This window comes from Plecotus auritus, assembly GCF_963455305.1.
Source record: "Plecotus auritus genome assembly, chromosome: 5".
Classification (NCBI taxonomy): Eukaryota; Metazoa; Chordata; class Mammalia; order Chiroptera; family Vespertilionidae; genus Plecotus; species Plecotus auritus.
The window spans coordinates 57,119,930-57,146,059 of NC_137776.1; the positions used below are offsets into that span (position 1 = coordinate 57,119,930).

Genomic DNA, 26,130 nt, shown 5'->3' on the forward strand with positions numbered 1-26,130 from the left:
ACAAGAACTAGAAGCTGGAATATGAATGTAACTCAATGTAAGTGACTCATTTTTGATTTCCTATACATTATTCCCTTTAAATACTCTCTGGATGTTTCATAGATACATCAAATGAATGATCTTTTAGGCTGAAAATTCTCTACACAAATTAATACTGATATACATACTGAGATTCATCCACTTTGTTTATAGTTCCCAAGGTCATTTCAATATTATTCAAAATTTTTTAATAGGGTATTTCCCTTCCACCACATTACCAGGTAAACATGGGGTGTGATGACAGGAATGAAGAGGGACATACATCACGGGGTGCCAGTCTATGTTGTAACCTCAATACACCAATAAAATAAATTTTTATTTCATTTTGTACTGTTAATCTCTTTAGATTTGTTGAAAATCAAATACATTAGTATAGCCTAATTTCTATGTATTTTTATTCATTTAGGAACAAATTTTAGTACTGTACAGGGAGAGATACATAAATGTGTTATATTGCTTCTCAATTCAATTACCTTTGCTACACTATTGGGTTAACATTTATTAAGATTATTGATTTCAGTAAATAGGATAGAACAATCTTTAAAATTTTTTGGATATTACCCATTGTGATATATAGTTCAACACAATCACATATTTACATATATGTAACCAAAACAAAAATTTTACAAATGAACACTTACCCTTACTATAAACAATGTGTCCTGATATTTTCTATTGCAGGATATTCTATTTCATTTAAAAATACCAGTCATTATTTATTAAATCTATTTCAGGACTTAAAAATGAATTGTAACCTGCAATTTGAAAATCACTGGTAGATACTATGGCTCTGAGACTGAGAAACAATAACTAACTCACACAGAAATTCCATCTTAATTCATTTATGTAAGCCTCTAACAAAAAAATAATACTTTACTCTTCACATCAATATTTTTCAATTTCTGAAGTTTCTGCCATGTTAAGTTTTAGGACATATTATTGTAATGGTATATACCACACATCTTTTCCTGATCTATTTTGACTTAGTTTTCTGTATCTCCCATTCCTTCTCAAGAAAAATATAGCATTATATACTATCCTTTCTAGCTAAACCCTGCTTATGACTAAATTGAATTTGTATTCAGCTATTTTAAAGACACACTCTATGTAATTGGCATAACCCAAATGTATTCTATAATTTTCTAAAATTTGATTACTTCTAAACATTAGGACATTGTCGTATTGAACTTGGATGTTTATAAATGTAAATTAGAAATATGTATCCTCTAAAAATGTTTTTAAAGGGAAGAGTTTTGTTATTATTATTTTAACTGAACAGTTATTATAAATAGCAGGAAAAAAACACACTTTCTACTCAACTCTCACATTTGAAGTAACCTTGAACCAGTACACTCTCTCTTAAAAGAGCAATTAATATGGGCCTGCACATTTAAGTGTTAAAATATTCAGAAAAACATAACAGTTTATTCTAGGATTGTTTGTAAATATCAATAAGCTCTCTGTGAATACATATAAAAATGCATTTTTCTGACTTATCAGAACTCTTGAGCACAGTCTTCAACAAAATAAACCTTTCTAGTTTTATAAGCCAAAATCTTACAGCAATCCCATGAGCAGGAAGATTAACTTTTTCATGTCCTTTTGATAAGTCTCATCTCATTTGAGAATGGATTAATAGAGAAGAAAGCAGTTTGTTTTCAATTCAGAATTTTCTTCCCTAAAAGTATTTGTCATAACAATTTTTAAAGCAACCACTTTTCTGCCTTTTTGTTAGATATTGGGTATTGGAAAATATGTTGTGCTATATATTCTCCACTAGCCATAACAGATTCACTTTCCACTCTTATCCATGCTCTATCTTTATGGATTGCATAATCAGGCCCCGTTGCTTCTACCTTCCAACTGAGTTCAGCCAATGAGAGATAATGACATAGGACTAGAGTAGTAGAAATATATAGACAAATGTATTTTATAAGCATGACCTGAGAGCTAGTTTTAAAAGTGTTTATTATTTACAAAGCCTCCAAACTTGTCATTTCTCATTAATATTAAAATATTTCACAGAAAACTAAGGTATTCATTTCACTAATGTTAAAACATGTATTTTCTACACATAACATTTCACCACATTATTTACATGCTCTGTTTTAATACAATGTGTTGTTACTACCTTTTTCATTAACTAAGATACAGAAGTTTAACTTCTTGTTTTTCTCATTCATCTCATTACCTTTTATTTTCAATTATGAAATTAAGAAACTGATATTAACTCATAGATTTGATGTTAATATTCAACATATGAATCCATTATGTAATCTATAGAAGTTATCTTTTTGTTGTTACCAAATAAATGCAGGATTTTTACTTCTTGGTTTTCTTAGCCATATCCTCATTGCCTTTTATTTTTAATTATGAAATTAAGAAAATTGAACATTAACATTTAGATTCAATGTTAACATACTACATGTGCATCCATATTTATTCTAGAGGCATTCCTTTTTTTCCCATGTAAACTAAAGTATTATACCAGTATAAAAGGTCATGCTTTAACCTCTAATTATATTAGACTGTATTACATAGGACATTAGATATGAAAGTATCAGTTCAGAGATTAGCTTATCAAAGGAGCTCAAGAAAATACTAGCTGACCTAAAATTTAAGCATAAGTCAAGCATAACTTTGGATTTCACTAAGTATATTTTCAAAAAATAAATGAACCCATCTATTTTTACTAGCATATTGCTTTGAAATTAGGTATTTAAAATCTGGTATCTACCCTAAATATAGATTATACCACCTCCAGTAATATAACTTAAATCTATCATATATATATACTATAGTAATTCAATCACATAAAATATATCTATTCTAAAGTAGCCCAATAAACCACTCTGTCTCCTTTCCTATGTATTTTTAATAAAACCACTCTGTCTCCTTTCTAAAGTACCTAATTGGGGAGGTGGCAATTAAGTTTCATTTACTTATGCAAAGTAAATGTGTTATTTCATTTTTACACATATAAGAAAAAATAGAACTGAGAATAAGAATTGGAGAGTAAAACCCTCTATCATAGGAATAGAACTAAGAAGGCATTATAAATCATCATGTAAAAACTTCAAGATTTTTTAAAATCTCATTTACTTGGAAAACTCCACCCAGACAAGCTTTAAAGACCAGCCAGGGTAAAAAGATCAACCAAAGGACTTGTATGCATGCATATGAGCATAACCAATGTACATAAACAGGGGGAGGGAGGGTGAGAGCATGTGCTGGGGTGTGGGGGCAGTCGGTGAGAGGTCAATGGGGGAAAAAGGGGACTTATGTAATACTTGAAACAATAAAGAATTTAAATTAAAAATAAAAAAAGACCAGCCAGGGAGTACACAGTTAGGTCAGGGAAGTTCATTGGTTGACATGAAATACTCCAGAGTCAAGTTCAGTGTTGAAAGGTTCAGGGGTGAAAGTCTTCCAATGCTAAGTTAATTCTGGCTCAGAATTAATGTCATCACAACATACAGTATTGTACTTATTACTGTCACTGTGACCTAAAGAATATGTTCTCTCCTAGAGAGCTTAACATCTGATGGTTAAGGATAAAAAGTGTTTGAGAAATTAAGAACAATTTTAATTAGCCAAAAGTATTTCAAAGTGTTGTGATACCTCACAACTAAGTTCCTGCCTTGTTTGCCCACCTGATCCTCTAGATATGTTTTGAATTCTGGACCTGATTCTTATCTTGCTCTTAAAAATCCTTCTAGAGCCTCAGTTCTGCCTATTTACCAAATTTTATACCCAGAAAATGATGTTAACTGCTGCTACATTTCCTTACTTCTGCCTCATGCTGTCTTTAGCCTCTTCATGTTGCTCATAAGTGCCCTGAGTCTCCATCTGTCTTATGATATGCCTTCTTCATTTATCCTGCTATGACCTTTCTTCCTTAAGCATCTGCTACATCCCCATGAGCTTGTTTGATGTTCAAGTACAAGTTTTACAAATATGACCTACCCCTCTGCTGCTGATGCTCCCTTTTAGGAGGTCAACAAAAGTCAGTGTTGGGTAAATGCTGAGAGGTATATGGAGCTGTATACTACCTGGATTGAAATTTTATTTCATTTCATTTAGGCATCGTCTGTAATTTCTCTGTATCTTGAGTAACTTATTAAAAGATATAAAGTTCTTGAGTCTGAAAAGCATGTATTAAGTTCTCCATAAATAATATTTATATTATTATTTCTACTATTAGAGCTGCAAAATTCAGTAAGGCGTGATTCTTTCCCACAAAGAGCTTGTAGACCTCATGTTAAGTATAACACACAATGATATACATAATTCTTAAAATTAAATACTTCATGGATAGGTAAAACAGTAGACTGGAAAAATTATATAAGAATTAGAAAACTGGGGAAAAGATCTGAAAAAGTTACACAGAATATAAAACAGAATGATAATATGAAAATTATGCTAATTTCTTAAATGGAGGATAATATGATAAAGTCCAACATATACCTAATTGGAAGTACTAAAGTTAAGAGTAGAGAAAATGAGAAGGAGTACTGGTTGAAAAATAATAGGTGAAAATGACAGACAACATGAATCCTTGGGTTCAGTAATCACAGTGAATCACAAACAGGAATTAAAAGACAATTCACACCTACACCTATCATGTGAAACTGCAGAATGACATATTTTCAAAACAGTAAGGGGAAAAAAAGATCACCTACAAAAGTAATGATAAAGTAATCAAAATATAAACTAGAAGAGAGTAAATACTAACTTTAGTATACTAAAAAATATTGTTAATCTAGAAGTGAATACCCAGCTAAGCTAATACTCTCTAAAGACACTTAAGAGAAACAGAAACTGAGTCAATTTATTACCATAAATCCTTTCTAACAGAATTTCTAAGTATATACTTCAGGAAGAAATAAAATTATTCCATAACGGATATCTGAGATGCAAGAAGAAATCCTGAGCCAAGAAACTAAAAAAAATAAACAAATATAATAAAAATAAGTTTAAAAATCAACTCCATGATCTCTAAGATCCTTTCTAGTTGTACAATACTCGAATTTTTTATATTAAGCTATTTTCATATCAGTGTAACAATCACTTTTTTTTATCTAAATACCTATCTGTGCTTTAGCCTAAGATAATAACATTTGTAATCCTCTCACATATCAATATCCTTCTCCTTTCTTGCCATCCAAAACCCTGATGTTTTTACTGACATATTGTAAACTTATAGAAGTCAATAGTATCCATTATAAAAAGGGAATAAAGATATACATATACATTTTTAAATAAAATTAGCGATGTTTATCTTTTGCATCATGAATAAAGACTTGTTCTTTACAACTTGTCAGAATCTTAAAAATTAGAGTAGTACACAAGTATTTAGCCTTCTCATAATAAATTGGGATAGTCCTGAGTTGGCCTACATACATAGTAATCAATTATACAAATTATTTAAACAAATAATACCCTATTGTCTACATTTTAATGATTTATAGGTGATTTGGACTTGAATATTCAATAATTTGCAAAAAATGGAAAGAAGATTCCTAATATAAGAAAGCCAACAAACCAAATCAGAGAGGGATTAATTAAGTAATATTTGTAGAGAGAGAAACCAAGATAGCAGCATAGGTAAACACCTAAACTGCTGCCTCACACAACAATATCAAAACTACAACTAAAAGACAAAACAGACACCATCCAGAACCACAGGAAAGCTGGCTAAGTGGAAATTCTACAACTAGAAGGAAAGAGGAAAGCACATTGAGACTCAGAGGAGCTGCAAAAGGCTGAGGTACGGAGACGTGCGCAGAGAGGACAGGCAGCTGAATGCACAGGCGGCTGAGTGCCTGGCTGGCTTTCTAAAGCGGGTGGGAGATGGAAGCTCCCGACTGCGCTGAACTCCAGTTCCGGGTGAGTTTCTGGGAACCCAGACTCATTCGGGGAGAAACTGGACTGTCAGGAAAAGAGAAAGCACACTGAGACTCAGGGGTGCTATGGAAGGCAGAGGTCCAGAGTCGTGCGCGCACAGAGAGGACTGACTGCTGAGTGCACGGCTGGATTTCTAAAGTGGGAGGGAGATGGAAGCTCCCAACTGCGCTAAACTCCAGTTCCGGGCGAGACTCTGGGAACCCAGACTCATTCGGGGAGAAACTGGACTGTCTGGCAGAGGGCGAATCTCGAGGGCGGCTTTCTCTCAGAGGTGCTTACAGCGATTACTGAAGGACACTGAGACCCAGGGTCCTTATAGGGCAGGGCTCATGGGAAGCCAAGGCTGTCTGCTCCACCCTGAGACTCCGCCCCATCCAAGCTGAACACAGAGGCTTTTGCAATTTTGCAAGTCTTGTCTCATAAGGGTGTCTCCAGCACAGAAGTTCTCCCAGTGTAGACACAGCTGATCCTCACAGCCAACTGGCCTAAAGGTCAATTCCTCCCAGTGATACTAACAACAATCAAGACTTAACTACAACAAGGCTGTGCACACAGTCCACAAAGGGGTGCACCAAAAGTGTCCACCTCAAGTAACTGGGGGAGGCTGAGCCACTGGGCCCTATAGGACACCTACCACACAAAGCTACTCTACCAACTCAGGGAGGCAGCAAAAATGCAGAGACAAAGAAACAGATCACAAATGAAAGAAATGGAGGAAAACAAACGACTGGATATAAAGTTCAAAACCACGGTTATAAGGTTTTTCAAGAATTTCCTACAAAAGGCCAATAAATTTAGCGAGACCCTCAAGGATATGAAAAAGGACCAACTAGAAATTAAACAGACACTGACGGAAATAAAAAATATTATACAGAGACCTAACAGCAGACTAGAGGACCGCAAGAATCAAGTTAAAGATTTAAAATACAAAGAAGCAAAAAACACTCAACCGGAAAAGCAAAAAGAAAAAAGAATCCAAAAATTTGAAGATAGTGTAAGGAGCCTCTGGGACAACTTCAAGCGTACCAACATCAGAATTATGGGGGTGCCAGAAGAAGAGAGAGAGCAAGATACTGAAAATCTATTTGAAAAAATAATGACCAAAAACTTCCCCCACCTGGTGAAAGAAATAGACTTATAAGTCCAGGAAGCACAGAGAACCCCAAACAAAAGGAATCCAAAGAGGACCACACCAAGACACATCATAATTAAAATGCCAAGAGCAAAAGACAAAGAGAGAATATTAAAAGCAGCAAGAGAAAAACAATTACCTACAAGGGAGCACCCATACGACTCTCAGCTGATTTCTCAACAGAAACTATGCAGGCCAGACAGGAGTGGCAAGAAATATTCAAAGTGATGAATAGCAAAAACCTACAACCAAGATTACTCTACCCAGCAAAGTTATCATTCAGAATTGAAGGGCAGATAGAGCTTCACAGATAAGAAAAAGCTAAAGGAGTTCATCAACACCAAACCAGTTTTATATGAAATGCTGAAAGGTATTCTTTAAGAAGAGGAAGAAGAAGAAAAAGGTAAAGATAAAAATTATGAACAACAAATACATGTCTATCAACAAGTGAATCTAAAAATCAAGTGAATAAAAAATCTGATGAACAGAATAAACTGGTGAATATAATAGAATCAGGGGCATAGAAAGGGAGTGGACTGACAATTCTCAGGGGGAAAGGGGTGTAGGGGGTACAGGAAGAGATTGGACAAAAATCATACACCTATGGATGAAGACAGTGAGGGGGAGGTAAGGGCAGAGGGTGGGATGGGAACCAGGTGGAAGGGAACTATGTGGGGAAAAAAGAGGAGCAATTGTAATAATCTGAACAATAAAGATTTATTAAATTAAAAAATAATAATATTTGAATAAATAAGAAAATTTCAAAATATTTTTAGATAACTAAAATGGTACTGAGGAATCAGAGAAATAAAACATTATAGGATGAACTTCAATGATAAGAAAAGCAGTGAAAAGAAGTAATTTTAAAAGTTCAGTGATATTTTTCCTTTAACCTCAGTAATTGTGGGTAAGTGATATGTTTTATCATATCATTAATAAAATGGTAGAAATCTTAGGCATGCAGTTTACTAAAAATTTGATTTTATTACATTTAACAGCCACTTTAAACAAAGTGATTTTCCTAATTACACAAATACCAAAAATGTGGGAGAGGAAATGGGGAAAGGCTGCTTTATTTATTTACCATTTTAAAGCTAATAAAGAATAAAAATGAAAAAAAAAAACACCTTGTGCTCTTAAATTTCCTATTTATCTAAAACTTCAATGAACATAGAGAAAGAAAATAAAAATACACTAGACATGGAAAAAATTAAATTAGATTTGAAATGGGAAGCAATGAGAAGGCACTATGGTGAATCAAAAGAGATTAGACTGAAGAAAGGCATTTGTGCCCTAACAGGTTTGCTCAGTGGACAGAGCCTCAGCCTACAGACTGAAGGGTCCCAGGTTCGATTCCGGTCAAGGGCATGTACCTTGGTTGTGGGCACATCCCCAGTAGGGGGTGTGCAGGAGGCAGCTGACTGATGTTTCTCTCTCATCAATGTTTCTAACTATCTCTCCCTTCCTCTCTGTCAAATAAATAAATAAAATAAAATAAAGAAGGCTCTATGGCAGGACTTTTCAAAAAAAAAAAAGAAAAGAAAAGAAAAGAAAGAAAGAAAGGCATTTGTCATAAAATAAACCTGCTCTTTATTTTCATCAAAGTCACTGATGGCTTGATCAAACAAATAAACTAAAACACAATTTTAATTCATAATAGCATGTATTAAGTCACTGGAAATGTATATACACACTTTGAATAATTTTAAAAGCAGTGTTTATTTAAATACATGTAATTTGTAAAATTGAGCTATCAGCTGTTAAAGTGTGTATATTTCGGGGGGGACACCATGTATATGTATCATATCTTCTTTAGCCAATCATCTATTAAAGGACACTGGTTCTTTTCATGTCTTGGCCACTGTGAATAATGCTATAATGAACATAGGGGTGCATAAATCTTTGTGAATAAATGTTTTCAAGTTTTTTAGGTAGAAATTCTTAAGAGGAATTGCTTTACTAGTATATGATAACTCTATTCTTAGTTTTTTGAGGAACTGTCATATTCTTTTCCATAGTGATTGTACCAGTTCACATTTCCATCAACAGTGAATGAGGGTTCCTTTTTCTCTACAACCTCCCCAACACTTGTTAATAATAGCCATTCTAACAGGTGTGAAGTGGTGTCTCATTGTAGTTTTGATTTGCATTTCCCTAATATTTAGTGAAGTTGAACATCTTCTCATATATCTGATGGCCATTTGTATGTCTTCTTGGGAGAAGTATCTGTTTAGGTCCTTTGTCCATTTTTTAATTGGATTGTTTGTTTGGTGTTGAGTTGTATGAGTTCTTTATATAGTTTGTATATTAACCCCTTGTCAGAGCTGTTGTTTGCAAATATCAACTCCCATTCAGTTGGTTGCCTTTTTGTTTTGTTGTTGGTTTCTTTTGCTGTGCAGAAACTTTTTAGTTTTATATAGTCCCATTCATTTATTTTTGCCTTCCCCTTGGGACCAAATTCATAAAATGTTCTCTAATACCAAGCTCCATAAGTTTATTACCCATACATTCTTCTATGTACTTTACTGTTTAGATCTTATATTTAGTTATTTGACCCATTTTGAATTCATGACAAATGGTAATCTAACTTATTCTTTTGAGTGTGGCTTTCCAATGCTCCCATCACCATTTATTGAAGAGGCATTCTTTTCTCCATTGTGTGTTTTTGGCTCCTTTGTCAAAAAAGTATTTGCTCATACAGCTGTGCTTTTATTTCTGGGCTCTCAATTCTGTTCCATTGGTCTGTGTGTCTGTTTTTCTGCCAATACCATGCTGTTTTAATTATCATAGCTCTGTAGTATAATTTGAAGTCAAGTAGTGTGATACCTTGCTTTCTTCTTTTATCTCAGGATTGCTTTGGCACTTGGGGTCTTTTGTGGTTCCATAATTTTTTGTTATACTTCCTTAAAAATGACATTGGGACTTTGATGCATTAAATCTATATATTGCTTTGGGTAATATAGCCATTTTAACTATTTTGATTATTCCAATCCATGAAAATGGAATACCTTTCCATTTCATTGTGTGTTTTTCCATCTCTTTTAATAATGCTATAATTGCAGTAAAAATAACAAGTAATATTCATTGTAAAGTTTACAATGTGACAGGCAAAGTACTAGGACTTTACATACATTTACTCATTAAAAATATTCAAAACAGACGAGTATTCTGAGACTTAAAGAGGATAAGATACTTTCCCAGGAATCTTCAGCAACTAGGAAGCAGAGACTGAGTTTGAACCAAGGTCAATACTCTTAGCCAATATGCTACCCTACAAAGGTATTATATTAGTTAAATATAAAATCTAAAATTTCTTAATTTAACTTTAAAACACTTCAGAGTCTGGTTCAAGTCTATTTATACACTTCAGCTAAGATGAAGTCCTAATGGTTACCTATGTGACCTAGGCCATATTTTTCTATGAACATTTCATACTCGTTCCCCATTTTATTATTCAACAAAAAATGTACTTATTAAGTAATTACCATGTGCCAGGCATTGTATTAGTGTTGGCTATAAAGAAATAAAAAATACTGCATTTGCCATTAAACCATTCATAGTCCAAACAGGAAAATCAATGACTACAATACAGTATTCATTATACTTCAATTAAGGTAAATAGTAGTAGAACCCAGAAGAACAAAAGGAAAAAAAAAAACACCTACTTCACTCTGTAGGGAAGAAGGAATGTTTCAAAATGAGGTGAAGTTTAACTTATTTAATCTAAATAAACCTAGAGGCATAAGAAAGAGTTAGGCAAGCAAAAACAAGGAGAAATGAGGGGCAAAAAGCATTATAAGCAGAGAGGAGAGCATTTTTAAAGGCTTGAATGAGCCTGTCTCTTTCTAACTAGTAGAATTTAGACTAAATTTAACTAAAGATGGCTGTTTAAATGTCACTTCCTCATTCCTCAAAAAAGTAAAAATATAACTACCATATGATCCAAAAATCCTGCTTCTGGGTATATATCCAAAAGAAATAAAGTCACTATCTCAAAGAGATATCTGCATGTCATGTCCATTGCCACATTATTCACAATATCCAAGATATAGAAACAACCAAAGTCTGTCAGTAAATTAACACAATGGAATATTATTCAGCCATGAGTAAGAAAGAAATACTGCCTTTTGCAAAATATAGATAGACATTGAAGGCTGTGGGAAGCCACCCATTGTCTTCACTATCAGAGAAGTGTAAACAAGGATCCCAAATGCTGGTGACCCTTGAGCCCCTGGCAAGGGCCAGAGCTAGGCACCGATTGTGTAGTCCAGACAATGGGGGCTCAAGCAATTTCCTGACTAAATAGTCTCAGAGTAAATCTTTCTAATATTTACTGACCTTTAGGATAGTCTATCTGTTACCACAATTACCTGCCTGACTAAGGGCTAGATGTGTATACACAATTGAATAAAAAGTTGGCAAAGCCCTAACTGGTTTGGCTCAGTGGATGAAGCATCGGCCTGTGGACTGAAGGGTCTCAGGTTCGATTCTGGTCAGGGGCATGTACCTTGGTTGCAGGCACATCCCTAGTGGGGGGTGTGCAGGAGGTAGCTGATCAATGTTTCTCTCACATTGATGTTTCTAACTCTCTATCCCTCTCCCTTCCTCTCTGTAAAAAATCAATAAAATATATTTAAAAAAAAAAAAAAAGTTGGCAAGGCCTGAGCACCGGTGGAAGTCCTTTCCCTTGCACTGGGCTTTCAGCCTGGCCCCCAATATTTCCCAATTATTATTTCTTTTATCTTTCATTTGTGTGCGGCACCTTCTCCAGATCCCAAACCCTGAACCATGCAGGACGTGGGTCATTAACAGAAGGCATTATGCTAAATAAAATAAGTCAAAAAAAGAAACAAATATTGTATGTTCTTAACTCTGAGAATTATTGTGAAGGTAATGGGGAATTTAAGTAGTGAAATGTCTGTTTCTGATTTCAATTTCAGAAACCATACTCTGGCAGCTGAGTGGGGAGTAGGTTGCTTTGGGAATAGGTGATAGGAAGAAAAAAAATACTAATTAAGAAATTAGTCCAGGAGAAAAATGAATGTGAACTCATACTGAGGTCAAGACAATGGGGAAAGAAGGTGTAAATTTTAGACTCCTTAGGAGAAACAATCTACAAATTTGATGAGTAATTGGATTTAAGGTTGGGATAAAGTGGTTGAAAATGATTATGAGATCATCATGCCAAGAAAGATAAAGAACTTTTGAAGAGAAAATAATAAGTTTAATTTGGGATATGCCAAGTTTGAGATATTTATAAGATAAATGAGTAGAGATGTCTATCATGATGCAATGTCTGAAACACTAAACAGAGGTTAAAATGTAGAATGGAGAAATAAATTCAGAATTCATCACCATGTAAAGCAGCAGTTCTCCATTTGGCTGCCCATCAGCTTCACTTGGAAAGCTTTTTATAAATATAGAAGCCTAGGTTTTATTTTCATAGACTTTATTTAGTACTTCGAAGATAAGCTTTGAGCATCAATGTTTTTAAAAAGCTAAATGTGTGACTCTGATGCATAATTACAACTAAGGATCACTGGTGGGTAATTTGACTCATGACTATAGATTGGATTCATGTTTTTCAAACATTATGTTGCACCAGTTAGGGAATGTTGAGAAGAAATTATCAGAACAATTATGATAAGAATAACAACTCATAATTTATTAAGCACCTATGGCAGGAACTGTGCTAATGACTTTACCTATATTATTTGTAGTGAAAGAGAAAGCAGAAAGGAGTATAATGAAAGTCAAGTCACATTTCTTCAATAATATCTTCCATGGCAGTTTCAATTTATGTTGATGTTTCTCATATTAATTGGCATTTTGAATATACTAAATTACACATTGCTATCTAATTCAAGTGTATATAACTCTAAGTAGTATAACACAATGGCTAATAGCAAGCACTCTAGAGCTACACTTCTAGGATTGAATCCCATATCATCCTTTCCATTGTTGGCAATTTTTATCTTAGGCAAGCTACTTAGTTTCTTTTTTAGTATATTATATATATGTATAATGTGTACATATATACATATATATGAAAGTACTAAACATATATATATATGTAATCTTTACTTATAAAATAATGTAAATTACTTGAAGGGATAGATTTGTTTTCTATCTTTTGTAGCTTTATCATAATTCCAAAATTTAGTATATTAGTATCTCCATTTTACAGATGACAATACTGAGGAATGAGAGATTAGGTAACATTTCTAAAATAAAATTTGCCAGTAAAGTGGAAGACATGGAATCCAAATAAGTCCAGCTCTAAAACTCTAGCTCTTAACTACTGTGCTATATTGCCTCCCTCCAGACTATACAATAGACTCAAATTCTTATTAGATTTAATAAGATTTGAAAAAACTCATAGGAATAAACGGTATATATTTATTTGCAGCACATTTTGCAATGGCTTCATTGAAACTGGGCTCTGTTGCCTTTGGAAAGATAAGCTTGATAAAGAAATACCCAACTATCTTTTTAACTTATTCTGATCTATATTCCCATATTATCATTTTTAAAATGTTTAAATGGGGAAAGGATCACTTCACTAGTCTTTTATCTGCTTTTTGAGGAAAAAAATGTTTAAATGTTTAAAAGTTTGAAAGCAACCCAAAGCCCTATAATTTCTAAGGTTTTTTCCAGAAATGGGTTTATGATTTTAAACAATAACTGAAAATTTATTGGCTCCCTACCATATGTATGGCTCATTCCCAGGCAATGTGAAGTCACAAGGATTAATAAAAGCAACCTCACCTGGCCAGGTGGCTCAGTTGGTTGGAGCATCATCCTGTGTCATATACACCAGAAAGGTTGCAGGTTCAATTCCCAGTCAGGGCACATACCTAGGCTTCGGGTTTGATCCCTCATCAGGACGTGTACGGGAGGCAACTGATTGATGTTTCTCAATCTCTCTCTCTCCTTTCCTCTCTCTCTAAAATCAATAAAACATATCCTTGGGTGAGAATTTTTAAAAGTAAATATAAATAAAATAAAAGCAACCTCACAAGAACTTTTAGAAAATGGGGTTTCCTAATAATGCAAACTTCTACGGGAAGATACCGAGTATTCTCAATTCCATGGGTCTGCTATTGCTCTAAATATAGAGACAGAAGAGCAAGTGTATCTGATTTCATTTTTATTCACACAAGTGTTCCTTCTGCCATACTTCAAATGAGAGTCTTCAATTCCAATTTTTGTACAATTCCTACGTACAAATGTCAACTTCCTGGGCCTGATAACAAAAGTCCCATCCCAGATGTCACAGCTAAAGGAAATCTGCTCTTGGATGTTACCAGCTTTTTAACTAGCCTCAGGGAATACTGAAATGCTTCTGGTGTATGGAGTAGACTTAAAGGTCACATGTAAAGTATTAGCAATGATGGTTTACTTTATCACTTCTAAATGAACAAAGAGCAAAGCTAAAATATCTCTGTGGCTTCCATGATTATAAATAGCAATTACTAAATTCAATTTTCCCTAAGATAAAGTCCTTATTATTCAAATATTCACCATAGTGACATTCATATTCATTGTATTAAAATGATCCCTCTAGATTGTCCTTGGTCTAGGAAATGTCAAAAATAAAGCCAAAGCTAAATCAGATTACCTGCCAATAAAACAGAGTTTACATCAGGGACAAGCAGGAGGTCTCTTAGGATCTGAAATCTAGGACTTGTGAGTGGTTGCGGGTAGACTGAGAAATGCCCTCATGTGCAATTTTGATAGAGAATTTTATTAAAAACCTTCATTTTGCTCCTACCCCCTACCTTGTCCACTAACTACTAATAATCTACTCAGGAATTTAATTTTCATTTCCAAAGTCTCAGGAGGGTTAGAGCTCTGAAAATCACTGTAAAATATAGGTATTGCTCTTTTGTTTTTTAATTTTATTTCCTCCCAAGAATAAGTAGATCGGCACAGAAATGTTCTTACTTTAGAAATCATAATCTAACACTCAAGACTCTACACTGTCTGGTCCCAACAAACTTTCCTTGTGATAGTCTAAAGTACCCCACCAGAAAAGGTTAAAATGAACTATTTCATTCTGTTCAAGTATATTATTTCTTTCTGCCTCCCTACATTTGTCATTGCTGTTTCCTCTGCCCAAAATGACCTTTCTCCTATCTTGGCCAGTTTTCAAGGCCTACCTCAGATGCTACCTTTTCCATAATTACCTAACACCCCATCTAGCCTACCTCTCCTCTCCTCTCCCCACTCAGCTGGGAAAAGTCTACCATACAAAAAAAATATCTGTGCTTCTTTCATCTCTCTTTTGAATCTCTGTGGCACTTCCCACTTCCCACATTGTGTTATAGTTACTTGTATTTAGAGTGTATGACTCACGAGCTGTGACCTCCTGATGGAAGTAAACCATCAGTCTTTATATTCTTGCCTAATACTATCACCAGAACACTGTAGGGTTTTGTATGATTGCATTATGCTGAGGTTTGCCTGAAACCTGTGCAAAATGGTGCAAAGAGTTGTACATTGAGAAAATAGTTCAAGAAAAGACAACTAAAATGCAAAGCTGTCACAAAATGGAACACATAAGCATTTAGATTTCATTTAAATACCAAATTATTCACTTGTACTTAGAAGCATGACAATTTTTTAGCAAATAGATGTTTTTATATTAATCAAAATATTATACTTTTACAAATAGAAACTTGGAATGTTCTATTCATACACAATATTGCCTTTAGAACATGTTTCATTTTGCTCTTTCATCTAGGATAAAAATATTAATTAAAAAATAAAATTACAGGCCCTGGCTGGTTTTGCTCAGTGGATAGAGCATCGGCCTGCAGACCAAAGGGTCCCAGGTTCAATTCCAGTCAAGGGCACATGCCCAGGGTTGTGGGCTCGATCCCCAGTAGGGGGCGTGCAGGAGGCAGCCGATCAATGATTCTCTCTCATCATTGATGTTTCTATTTCTCTCTCCCTCTCTCTCTTCCTCTCTGAAATCAACAAAAAATATTTTTAAAAATAAAATAAAATAAAATTACAAAACAAGTGCATTTAACTTTCAGTGAAGTTTTTTGTCCTGTGTTTTTTTATTTAAAAATAAATCAGATCATGAAATCTAAGCTATATAACTTGTCTCTATTATTTTCTATAAACCTTAATTTTACTTCTTAATTTCAATCTTAAACTATAAGTAAAAAAGACTCAACATTGATATTAAATTTGCCCAAAGGCCCAATAATCTTCCTGTCATGAATATAGTTGGTACAACATAGGAAAGCAAAAGATCTACACACAGAATACTATAGAAGCTTCAATCAGCCAAATAAGCAGATGCAAAAAACTTTACACACAAAGTTTCTCAGCAAACCACAATTATTATAGTCGGTAAATGTTAGAATTTTATTAGCGGTAGCATGTTTTTCTTGGCCTTTTTTATAATCATCTTTATTCAGTATACCATATGTTTTTTACTCAATTTCTTATTTGATAAGGAGAATGAAAGAGGGAAAAAAACTAAAACTAAACTGCATGACTACCATGACCAACACTTGCCAATAGCTCATTCAATGTCTTTGAATGTATATAATGTTTGTCAATAATTAATGTTGCCAATGATGTGCTTACTACTTTTTGTCTGTTTGTTTGTTTTGTTTTTCCTCACCCGAGGATATTTTTGATTTTTTTTAAGAGATAGTGGAAGAGACAGAGAGAAACATCGATGTGAGAAAGACATATTGATTGGTTGCCTCCTGCACTCACCCCGACCAGGGTCAGGGAACCATCAACCAAGGTACGTGTCCTTGACCGAAATCAAACCCAGGATCCTTCAGTCCGCAGGCCAACATTCTATCCACTGAGCCAAATTGGCTAAGGCTGCACTTGCTACTCTTAAAAGTGCTTTATAAACATTTATTCACTTGATCTCCACAGTAAATCTTTGAGGTAGGTGCCTTTGCTATGCCCATATTACAAATGAGGAAACTGGTACCTAGAAAGGTTAAGTAACCTGCCCAAGATCATACAGCTGCTAAGTAGTATAGATAAGATTTGAACACAGTGAATGTGGCAGTCCAGATGCTTAACCATCATATTATTCAACCAGAAGAAATTGCATATCAATTTTCTATTGCTTTAATACAAGTAAAGAAGCACTTTGGAGGCATTATTGGGCAACATGGCCCAGTTTGGGGTTCTGAGGAAACAAGGGTTTTGCATATACTCTACCAGTATACTGGTATGAAAGAGAAGGGCGTAGTGCCTGGATGTCCAACAGCCAGTGGGCTAAGGCCCACTTCCATTATAGCTCCTCCCAGTTCCCTTTCTCAGAGCTTGAGATGAATCCTATCTTCTCGACCCCATTTTATACAAAGGACTCCCAAATGACCTAGTTATATCAAACACGCCCATACTTGCTACTCTTTATTGCTAAAGCTCAAACCCTATGGAGTCAAAACCCCCTTCTATAATGCATAATTACCTATGTCTGGCCTGGAATTAGACTGAATTGGTCACATTCCTGTTTTGAGCTGATTCTTGGAGTTCTTGCTTCTGCCTCATGCAAATGAGCTACTAGTAAATCCACCTTCACTCTCAAAATAACAACTATGGCTTATAAAACTTACCAGGTTATTTTATTGATTCAGTTTATTAATATAATGCCCTGGTGAAATAAATTATGTGTTTTAAAAGAATTTAACACAATTTTCAAAATTATAGAATGCTTGATTATATAGTTTGACCCAATCTTTTATTTCTCTAATACCGAGACATTTACATGAGAAAAAATAGTTATGAATAACTCATTCTAGGATTAGTCAGTTCATAAAACTGATTGTAGCATACCACCTTTGAAAAATCAATTCAAAATGTGAGCATAGCTCATCTACATTTTCTTATGATTTTCAAAGCAGGAAACAACTTTTTCTTTTCTGTATTCCCCACAACACCAAATACAGTCTTGTGCAAATGATCAGCTTGCACATAATGTTTACTGAATTAAACAGTTACTCAAATAGTTGATTATAGGCTGCTCACCTTTAAAAACCTTTATAATGTATAATGAAAGGCATATATGAAATGGTATGGACAGAGACAACCATTGTAAAAAGAAGATGGCCAATTGCTAGAGGGCAGATTTACAATTCATTCCACCATTCAGAATGTCATCGTCTTGCTGGACAGGAAAAATGGTTGACAGTAAATTTAAATGTTTGTGACATTCTAACCAATCTTTACTTTTTTAATGTAACATTTTTTGACATAGCAATAGAGAGAATTTCTCTTATTTGTAAAAGAAATAAAAATTATAATACAGTAATTTTTTTCACGTTATAAAACTTTTGCAATATCCTCATTTGAGTATCACTAAAGGAAAGTAACCCCCAAAAAAATCTTTATGGTTTGGTTCCTTTGAAAAGTCATAAATACAGTGAAAACGAGGAGAATGCTGCGAAACCAATACTTAGAGTAATCCCAAAGCAATGCCAGGAAACAGAATGTACTCATAGTGACTAATACATGCAAACACTGAAAACAAATTCTAACAGATTAAACAAGTTTTGTAGCAACTAAAAGGTATATTCACATCATTCCAAAACTAATCAAGCTTAAAAATATGGCAATCTTCCCTACTAATAAGAATATAAGCTGGCTAAGTAGCCTGAATAACATATAAATTATAGCCAATATCAGTAGGTATAATTTTTCAATGTGGTTTTAATTAAAAAGGAGAACTGAATTAAATCACTGCTTCAGACTTCCACTTCAGTCCTTTGATAATATATTCATTTTTAATGCTATATCACTTCACTCTAATGAAGCATTAAAGCCTAATCATGCTACCAAATCACAAACACAAAACTATCTGTTGAGAAGTGTTGCAATATTTTACCTTTTTGCTCATTTGATATGGAATATATGATCAAGTATCCTCTAAAATTCAAGCAGAAATATGTATCACATAAAAAATATGTATCATATTTCCTTCATAATCTGAATGTCAAACACAGGCACAGTATTAATTACCAAGCATGTAATTCTAAGAATATGCTACATCAAACCAAAGTTAAATGTATTATAACTTCATAGGTAAAGATAGTTTAAAATAAGAGAGTTTCAGGATAAAATAGATATAAATCCAAATTCTTTGCTGTGATGATTCTCTACTCTTTGTAGGTAATATGTCAATGCAGTCAAGTCTTTTCATTTTGAAAATGAAAGTAAGAAAATGCAGAACATCTCTGGGTCAAAAACCTTAAACAAGCTTAAATGTCACAAGCTTTCATTAAAAAAATACATTTATAATCTGCTTTCATCTATAAGCAATGCCTTAGCAGATGAAAGGACCAAGAGCATAATTATTTCAATAGAGCTGAGAAATTATTAAAACCAATGCCTTTTAAGACAGGTCAGATACTGAAACATAAATTTCAGGAAATTAGCTTATAGCTCACATGATAGTAAACATGTCTCTTCTCATCACACACATATTGCTGTGTGGTTGCACACTACAATGGTAGCAACATCTATTTCTATGCTTAATAAATTCCAGATAAAAACATTTTAATATGCCACTATATATAAGCAGCTGGCTACGAAGTATCCTTATCTGTTTGAACAGTGTGTGCTATTTTTATCATTCCCAATAAAAGATGCAGTATTCGGGCTTAATCTGGAAAAATCTGTAAAGCCCCAAACCTTGTTTTTAATCTCATGCAAGATATATTTCCCTTAATCCCCCTTTCCCCCAAAAAAGCTTAGCTGAGACACACACACACACACACACACACACACACACACATTTCTAAAATTCAGATTGTTTAGCTGGTGTCTATTACTCTAACTATTACTCCTTCAAATATCATAAGGAAAATCTAATAAGAAACAATTACATAGATTAATATATTCCAAATGACTAAGAGCTAGAAAAAGCAATAACTCTGTAATCTAATAGTCTTATCATAATTCATGAGGTCGTACCTGATGACTTAGAGATTGAAAAGACTCACAGGTTCCAGACTGCATGACCTTTCTATTCCCAGAAACCCCTAAAGATTGCATTTTCTGTCTTACAAAAGATAATCACAGCCATCTCTCTGTCTCAGCATCTTCAGGGCTAGTGAAGAAAGAATCAAACAGCAGGTCTGTCCATCTTTTAAAGCTATCATGAAGATATCAGATCTCATATATTGTTTATCGTCTCCCCTTTCGGTTACAAACACTCTATTAAGGGAGGATGACACAGTCGTGTTTGCTATTTGCTGAAGCTGTTAATGCTCTCTGAAAATAGTAAGCTTGCAGCTGAGAGCAATTCTGCATCATCAAACACAGAATGATCCACATCCTCCAGTTTCCCACTTCTGCTACTATGAAGATGTCACTTGCCAAGAAGAGTTTCATTTTTTGTCAGTTCTTTAAAAATAAGCAATATTCTATCTAATTAAGTGTCAATGTGTGTTGCAAATACCATGTTCAAATGGCGATTCTTAATTATTAGGCAGTTTTCTCCATGCATGACTAAGCTTTAGTATAAAGACAAAACGAGAAAAACAGTACTCTCTCTTCCAAACATTACTCATCCAACCCATTAAAATTAGAAGTCCCTAAAACTGAAAAACTTTTATTCTGGCAACCTTTGATAATGGTGTATAACAGTCAATAGAAAAATAAGTAAAAGTATTTCACTTTTCTCAGAAACTTCATTTTTATTTCATATTCTCCAGACTTTATGCTTCAAAGCAAAATGCCCTTTATATGGTTATTTAATATATTCTAGAAAAGACAATGTATTAGTATTAAATTCCAAAAGTGCATAGTAAATCTAGGAATGAAACCTATGTAAGTTACTGACATTCTTATTGTGATTTCTCATTGTGTCTCATTTGTCTTCATCAATGTTCTTATAATGCTTTCATTTACCACAACAAAGTAAAATCAGGAAACTTTAAGACTGATAAAGAGTTCTGATAAGAGAGAACCAATATCCTTTAAAATAATATGTAAAAATACTTTCTCTTTGCCATATGACAAAAGATTGTGTTTCAGAAATAAAACTAAAAAATAAACTAATATTATTAGAACACTGAATACATCATGTTACCCTTAAACAGCTTTCACATTATGGATAATCTAAATTAATGAACACTATATTTGTATACCTATGAACACTATATACCTGTGAACTAAACTAAATGAAATTTAATGATAGCTAAAGTGCTATACAAAAGATGTTTTAGATCAATGTAGACTAGTAATAAGTCAGTATAATTTTCCTTCTCCCATTCACAACATTTGATAAGCATAATATGTATTATCATGAAGACTAATCAAAATGAGTCTTAAAGTTGGGCTTTCTTTAAGGGGCTGGAGATATGGAGGGAAAGCGGAGATGCTGGCCAAAAAGTGCAAAGATGAATAATTTCTGGGGATCTAATGTACAGCATAGTGATTATAGTTGATAATATTATATTAAATATTTAGAAACTGAACTATGGTGCTAATTTAGCAATTATAAGTATCAAAAAATATGTGTATCAAATCAATGTGTTGTAAATCTTAAGTTTACATAATATTATGTCAATTGTATCTCAATAAATCTGGGGGTAAAGTTATTATACCTCAAAAATACACAATTTTCATTTGTACAAAATAAAGAAATTCTGCTTCTTTAATCGCCTGATGCACACTATCCCCTTAGAGAAATTATTGCCTCTAACTGCACAGGTTCAGACAAAGGGTTCAGAATTTTACTTAAATGCATACAATGATACACTTAAATAAAAAACCATATGCAGAAAAATATGTCCTATCTATGCAGTATTTATTCTCTTATTTGTAATAAAAAGAGGTACTCATTCTTGAAGATCTGTCTTCTCAATAAGGCTCTCCCAAATTACACCATCTCCCTTTCTATATTCATGTACAAAATGTTAAAAACCTTCTGTGTCAGATACTGTATAGGTGCTGGAGACTCCATGACAACACGAAATATGCCATTACAAAAGCAAATAATTAAACAAATATGTTTTGTTGGGACAGAAGAATCAAGGGGCGATATGAGAGCAATAAAAGGGCATCTAACCCTAATCTAGAGATCAGAAAGGGTCTCCCTAAGAAAGTACCATTAAAACAGAGAAGATCCTGAGCAAGTCACATTCAAGAACGATAAACACAGCATGGTTACACCATAAAGTGTAAGTAGGACAGAGGGCAGAGATGGGGCTAGGAAGGGAGGCCAAAGTGCAATTATACGAAGCCTCAGAAGCCATTTAAAGAGTTTGAGGTTTATCCTAAGGGGAATGAGAGGTCGTCAACATAATCAGTTTTGCAGTTTTAGATTATCCTGGCCACAGTGGAGAGTCACTTGAGTAAAACAAAACTGGAGGCAGAGTGACAAGTTATAGAATTTTGAGCAGGGGATAGTGACAGTAGAAATGACAAGAAATGGATAGATTCCAGATATATTTTTTAGTTTAAAAGGATAGGATCTGGGGATTGAATGTGAGAAATTAGGGGGAGAAAATACTAACTAAGACTAATACTAACCTCCTATATATATTATTACAGATTTCATTTTGACAATCAATATACTTTCATCACGTGCTCTTCTTATTTATCCTTTTCATGTGTGTATGTTTAAGTTTTATAAAATGGTCAAAAAATTGTGAGAAGACATCTTATATTCCTTCTGTGTCCTCTCATAATGTGCATAACTTCAAACAAATTATAAATGAATAAATAAATGGGAAGTAAACAAATAATTTGAACTTCTCTTTCATATATTTTTTTCATAACATGAACATAAACTTTGGTTACATCAGTCTCTGGACATTATTAATTAGTACATATAATCTAAATTTCTTCAGTCTTTTCTTGCCAACATATTTAATTGATCTTTGCAATAAAAGCATGAAATCTACCGTATAAAGAAGCTCTTAATTCCTCTACAATCCAGTTAATGAAATCAATTTAAACAGAAAAACTATTTATTTATAATCTATTATTTGACCCACATAACAGTAATTTAGCATGGGCTAACCAATGAAAACTAATAGATATTTATTTTCATTCCCACACTATGCTATTCATAGCAGTGTTATTAAGGTGTTCTCATAATAGTAAAGCACAATATCTCTACATTTTCCCTAATAAGTCTATCTAACAAAGGTTTGATAAAAAGGATGAAGAGCAGCCAACATAGAGCAAAAGAACCTTTTGGTCTAAATGAGGAAGGACCAAAAGGATGAAAAGCATAAGTCAAAAGTAACATTATCCTTTCAATGATTGGCTGAGTTATCAGAACATCCAAAATGATATAGGATCAGCATCTTGAGAACAGTAATAGTTTTTGTTTGTTTGTTTGTTTGTTTGTTTGTTTAATTTAAATTCTTTATTGTTGAAAGTATTACATATGCCTCCTTTTCCCCCCATTGACCTCTCCCAGCTCATTCCCACCCCCCAGCACATGCCCTCACCCCCCTACTGTCTGTGTCCATTTGTTACGCTTATATGCATGCCATCTCTTACCCTCCCCCTCCTCCCCTGCCTTCCCTCTGAGGTTTGACAGTCTGTTCCATGCTTCTATGTCTCTGGATCTATTTTTGTTCATCAGTTTATGTTGTTCATTATATTCCACAAATGAGTGCAATCATGTGATTTTTATCTTATTTCGCTTAGCATAATGCTCTCCAGATCCACCCATGCTGTTGCAAATGGTAAGAGTTCTTTCTTTTTTACAGCAGCATAGTATTCCATTGTGTAGATGTATCACAGTTTTTAACAGCAATAGTTTTATAGTAATTACCACATATTTAGCTCTTGCTTTTTACCTCGGGGACTATGATCCACTGCCCTCACTTTACAGATGAGGTAACTGGAAGTAAAATTTCTCTAACATAATAAATTAATGCTCCAAATACATGTTGCTAAAGTGTCCTCTAAAAGGAATCAAACTTTTTCATCTGTACCTGTAAGTGAACAGTAGTGCCCCTCTCCCTTATCCTTCCCTCATCAATACTGGTTATGACTGTCTACCATTTAAACGTTAACGAATTGACAATTGAAAAGATATCTCAATTGTATATGAATTTCTCATTTCTATTACTTTTGAGGCTATTTGTAATTCTTTTGAGACTTACTTGTTCACTGTATTCTTCCACAAGGATATTGACAATGTGCTCTGTAAGCTTCCTCTCTCAAATTCCAGTCAAAGGGATTTGAGTTTAAGATTGTTTATTAAAATGGTTTATATACTAAAAATATTAATCCTTGAATTATCACCTATGCTATAAATCTTTTTCCAAGTCCATCATTTGGTTTTTAATGTTATTTACTTTATTTGTAATCTCCCCTTTAATCTTGGGCACCCCAGATTCAATTTAATTTTCTCTCCTCTACCTTTCCTTTCTCCACCTTCCTGTTGAAGGCTAACTCCTCTGCCCCCAGAACCTTGTATTTGATATTATAGTGTTTGATTGTCCATTCTCACCATCACACTATGACCTATTTGAAGACAGGAACTATGCTTTTCTTCATTGCAAATCTTTATAGTATATAATCTCCAGTAGATTTTTAACGAATATTCACTAGACGAACAAAATAAAAGAATAGGCCTCTCCTCTGGTACAATTTCTGAGAGGGAAAATAGTGTTAATAATAACACTGTTACTTAAAAAATACAATATTTAGTGACTTCATAACATCCTCTCCAGGCTTACCTGCAGCATCTTTGACCTTGAAGCATTTTTATGTTTAGTGCTTCTCTTTGTAAAAATGCACCAAGTTCTTTAAATTAGTTTTCCTAATCAAAGCTAAAATTAACATTAAGTAAAATATTATTTTCTCATTTTAACCTTCCTGATTATATCTTTAAAACTTAGTAACTGATAAACTTATTGATAAATTCTGTGTAAATGTAATTGGATTCTTCCACAAGGATATTGACAATGTGCTCTGTACGTACACATTGTAAGTACACAATGTGCTCTGTATGTACACAAGTCCCCGAGGTAAAAATAACCTTGAATGATAATCAGGATAAAAAAAAGAAAAGAGGAAATTAATTTTTGTGTAATAGTTAAACGCATAGCTACGTAAAAGTGCTTGAGCTCAAATACTAACTTAACCACTTACTAGCCTTATAATTTTGGACAAATTATTTAATTTTTCTAAATCTCAATTTCTTCATCTATAAAATGGGATTGGTAGTGGTACATACCTCACAGAATGATTATGATGATTATATGAAATGATAGGTCATGCACCTCACACAGGGTCTAGAACACTATAATACTCAACAAATGGTAGCTACTATTAGTTTTTAACTGGCCTACCCAATGTTGCTTAGAAGAATCATTAACCATAATTGAATAAATAAATCCCTGCAGGTAATCACCCTGGATCTAGCAAAATTGGGTTGCCAAGGTGATAAGCAGCTCAACTGCAAGTCAACGCCTACAATTACGTAGGCTGTCTGCCCTTATGCTTCTCTATGGGGTCTATATGTGAACCTGTTGCTCATCTTCTCTTCCTATAGCATCTTAACATGCAGAGCATGTGATTCCATAACTGGCCTCTTTTTGGACCTCAGAATCAGCAATTCTGGAAGATAACTGTCCATTTTTTACTACACTCTCCTCAGTCACTGAATGATTATGCAACAAACCCATATCTTAAGTTATGTCATCACAAGCATTTGGCCTGTATTTGTGAAAAATCCACCATCCTTGACACAAGAACAGAAACACATACAGAAACTTCAGTATATTTTTAATCTCTTATGAGCCAAGTACTTTCATTTAATCCCTGCAACAAATTGTGAGAGGGATATTATTTCTATATTTTACAGTTGAGGAGACCAAGGCTCAGGTAGATCAAGTACAGTGTTTAAGGCCACATGGTGGCACAATTCTTTCCTTTTTCTTTTATAAGGACTGTATCTACAGGCAAACATCATCCTCTTCTTTCAAGTCCTGTTCAAGCCCTTCTCCAACCATCAGAAAAATATGGCTCTGCTTTCTACCTACAAGTAGGAATGTGTCTTTCACTGTTCTCTTCAGGGCACTTTTCCAGAA

At 33.9% G+C, this 26,130-nt stretch overlaps 1 protein-coding gene across 14 annotated transcripts in view; it reads right to left on the reverse strand.

Moving 5' to 3' along the window:
* Positions 1-26,130, reverse strand: part of SLC4A10 (solute carrier family 4 member 10) — a 276,790-nt gene that overhangs the window by 180,398 nt on the left and 70,262 nt on the right. For 7 of the 14 annotated variants that reach the window (XM_080668208.1, XM_080668206.1, XM_080668213.1 and 4 more), the window contains exon 1: positions 20,039-20,361. The exons of the other annotated variants lie outside the window; for them this stretch is intronic. In XM_080668208.1, the coding sequence (XP_080524334.1) occupies positions 20,039-20,119 (81 nt within the window). In that variant the 5' untranslated portion in view covers positions 20,120-20,361. Of the gene's footprint in view, positions 1-20,038; positions 20,362-26,130 lie in introns of those variants that run through there. 14 annotated transcript variants of the gene reach the window in all.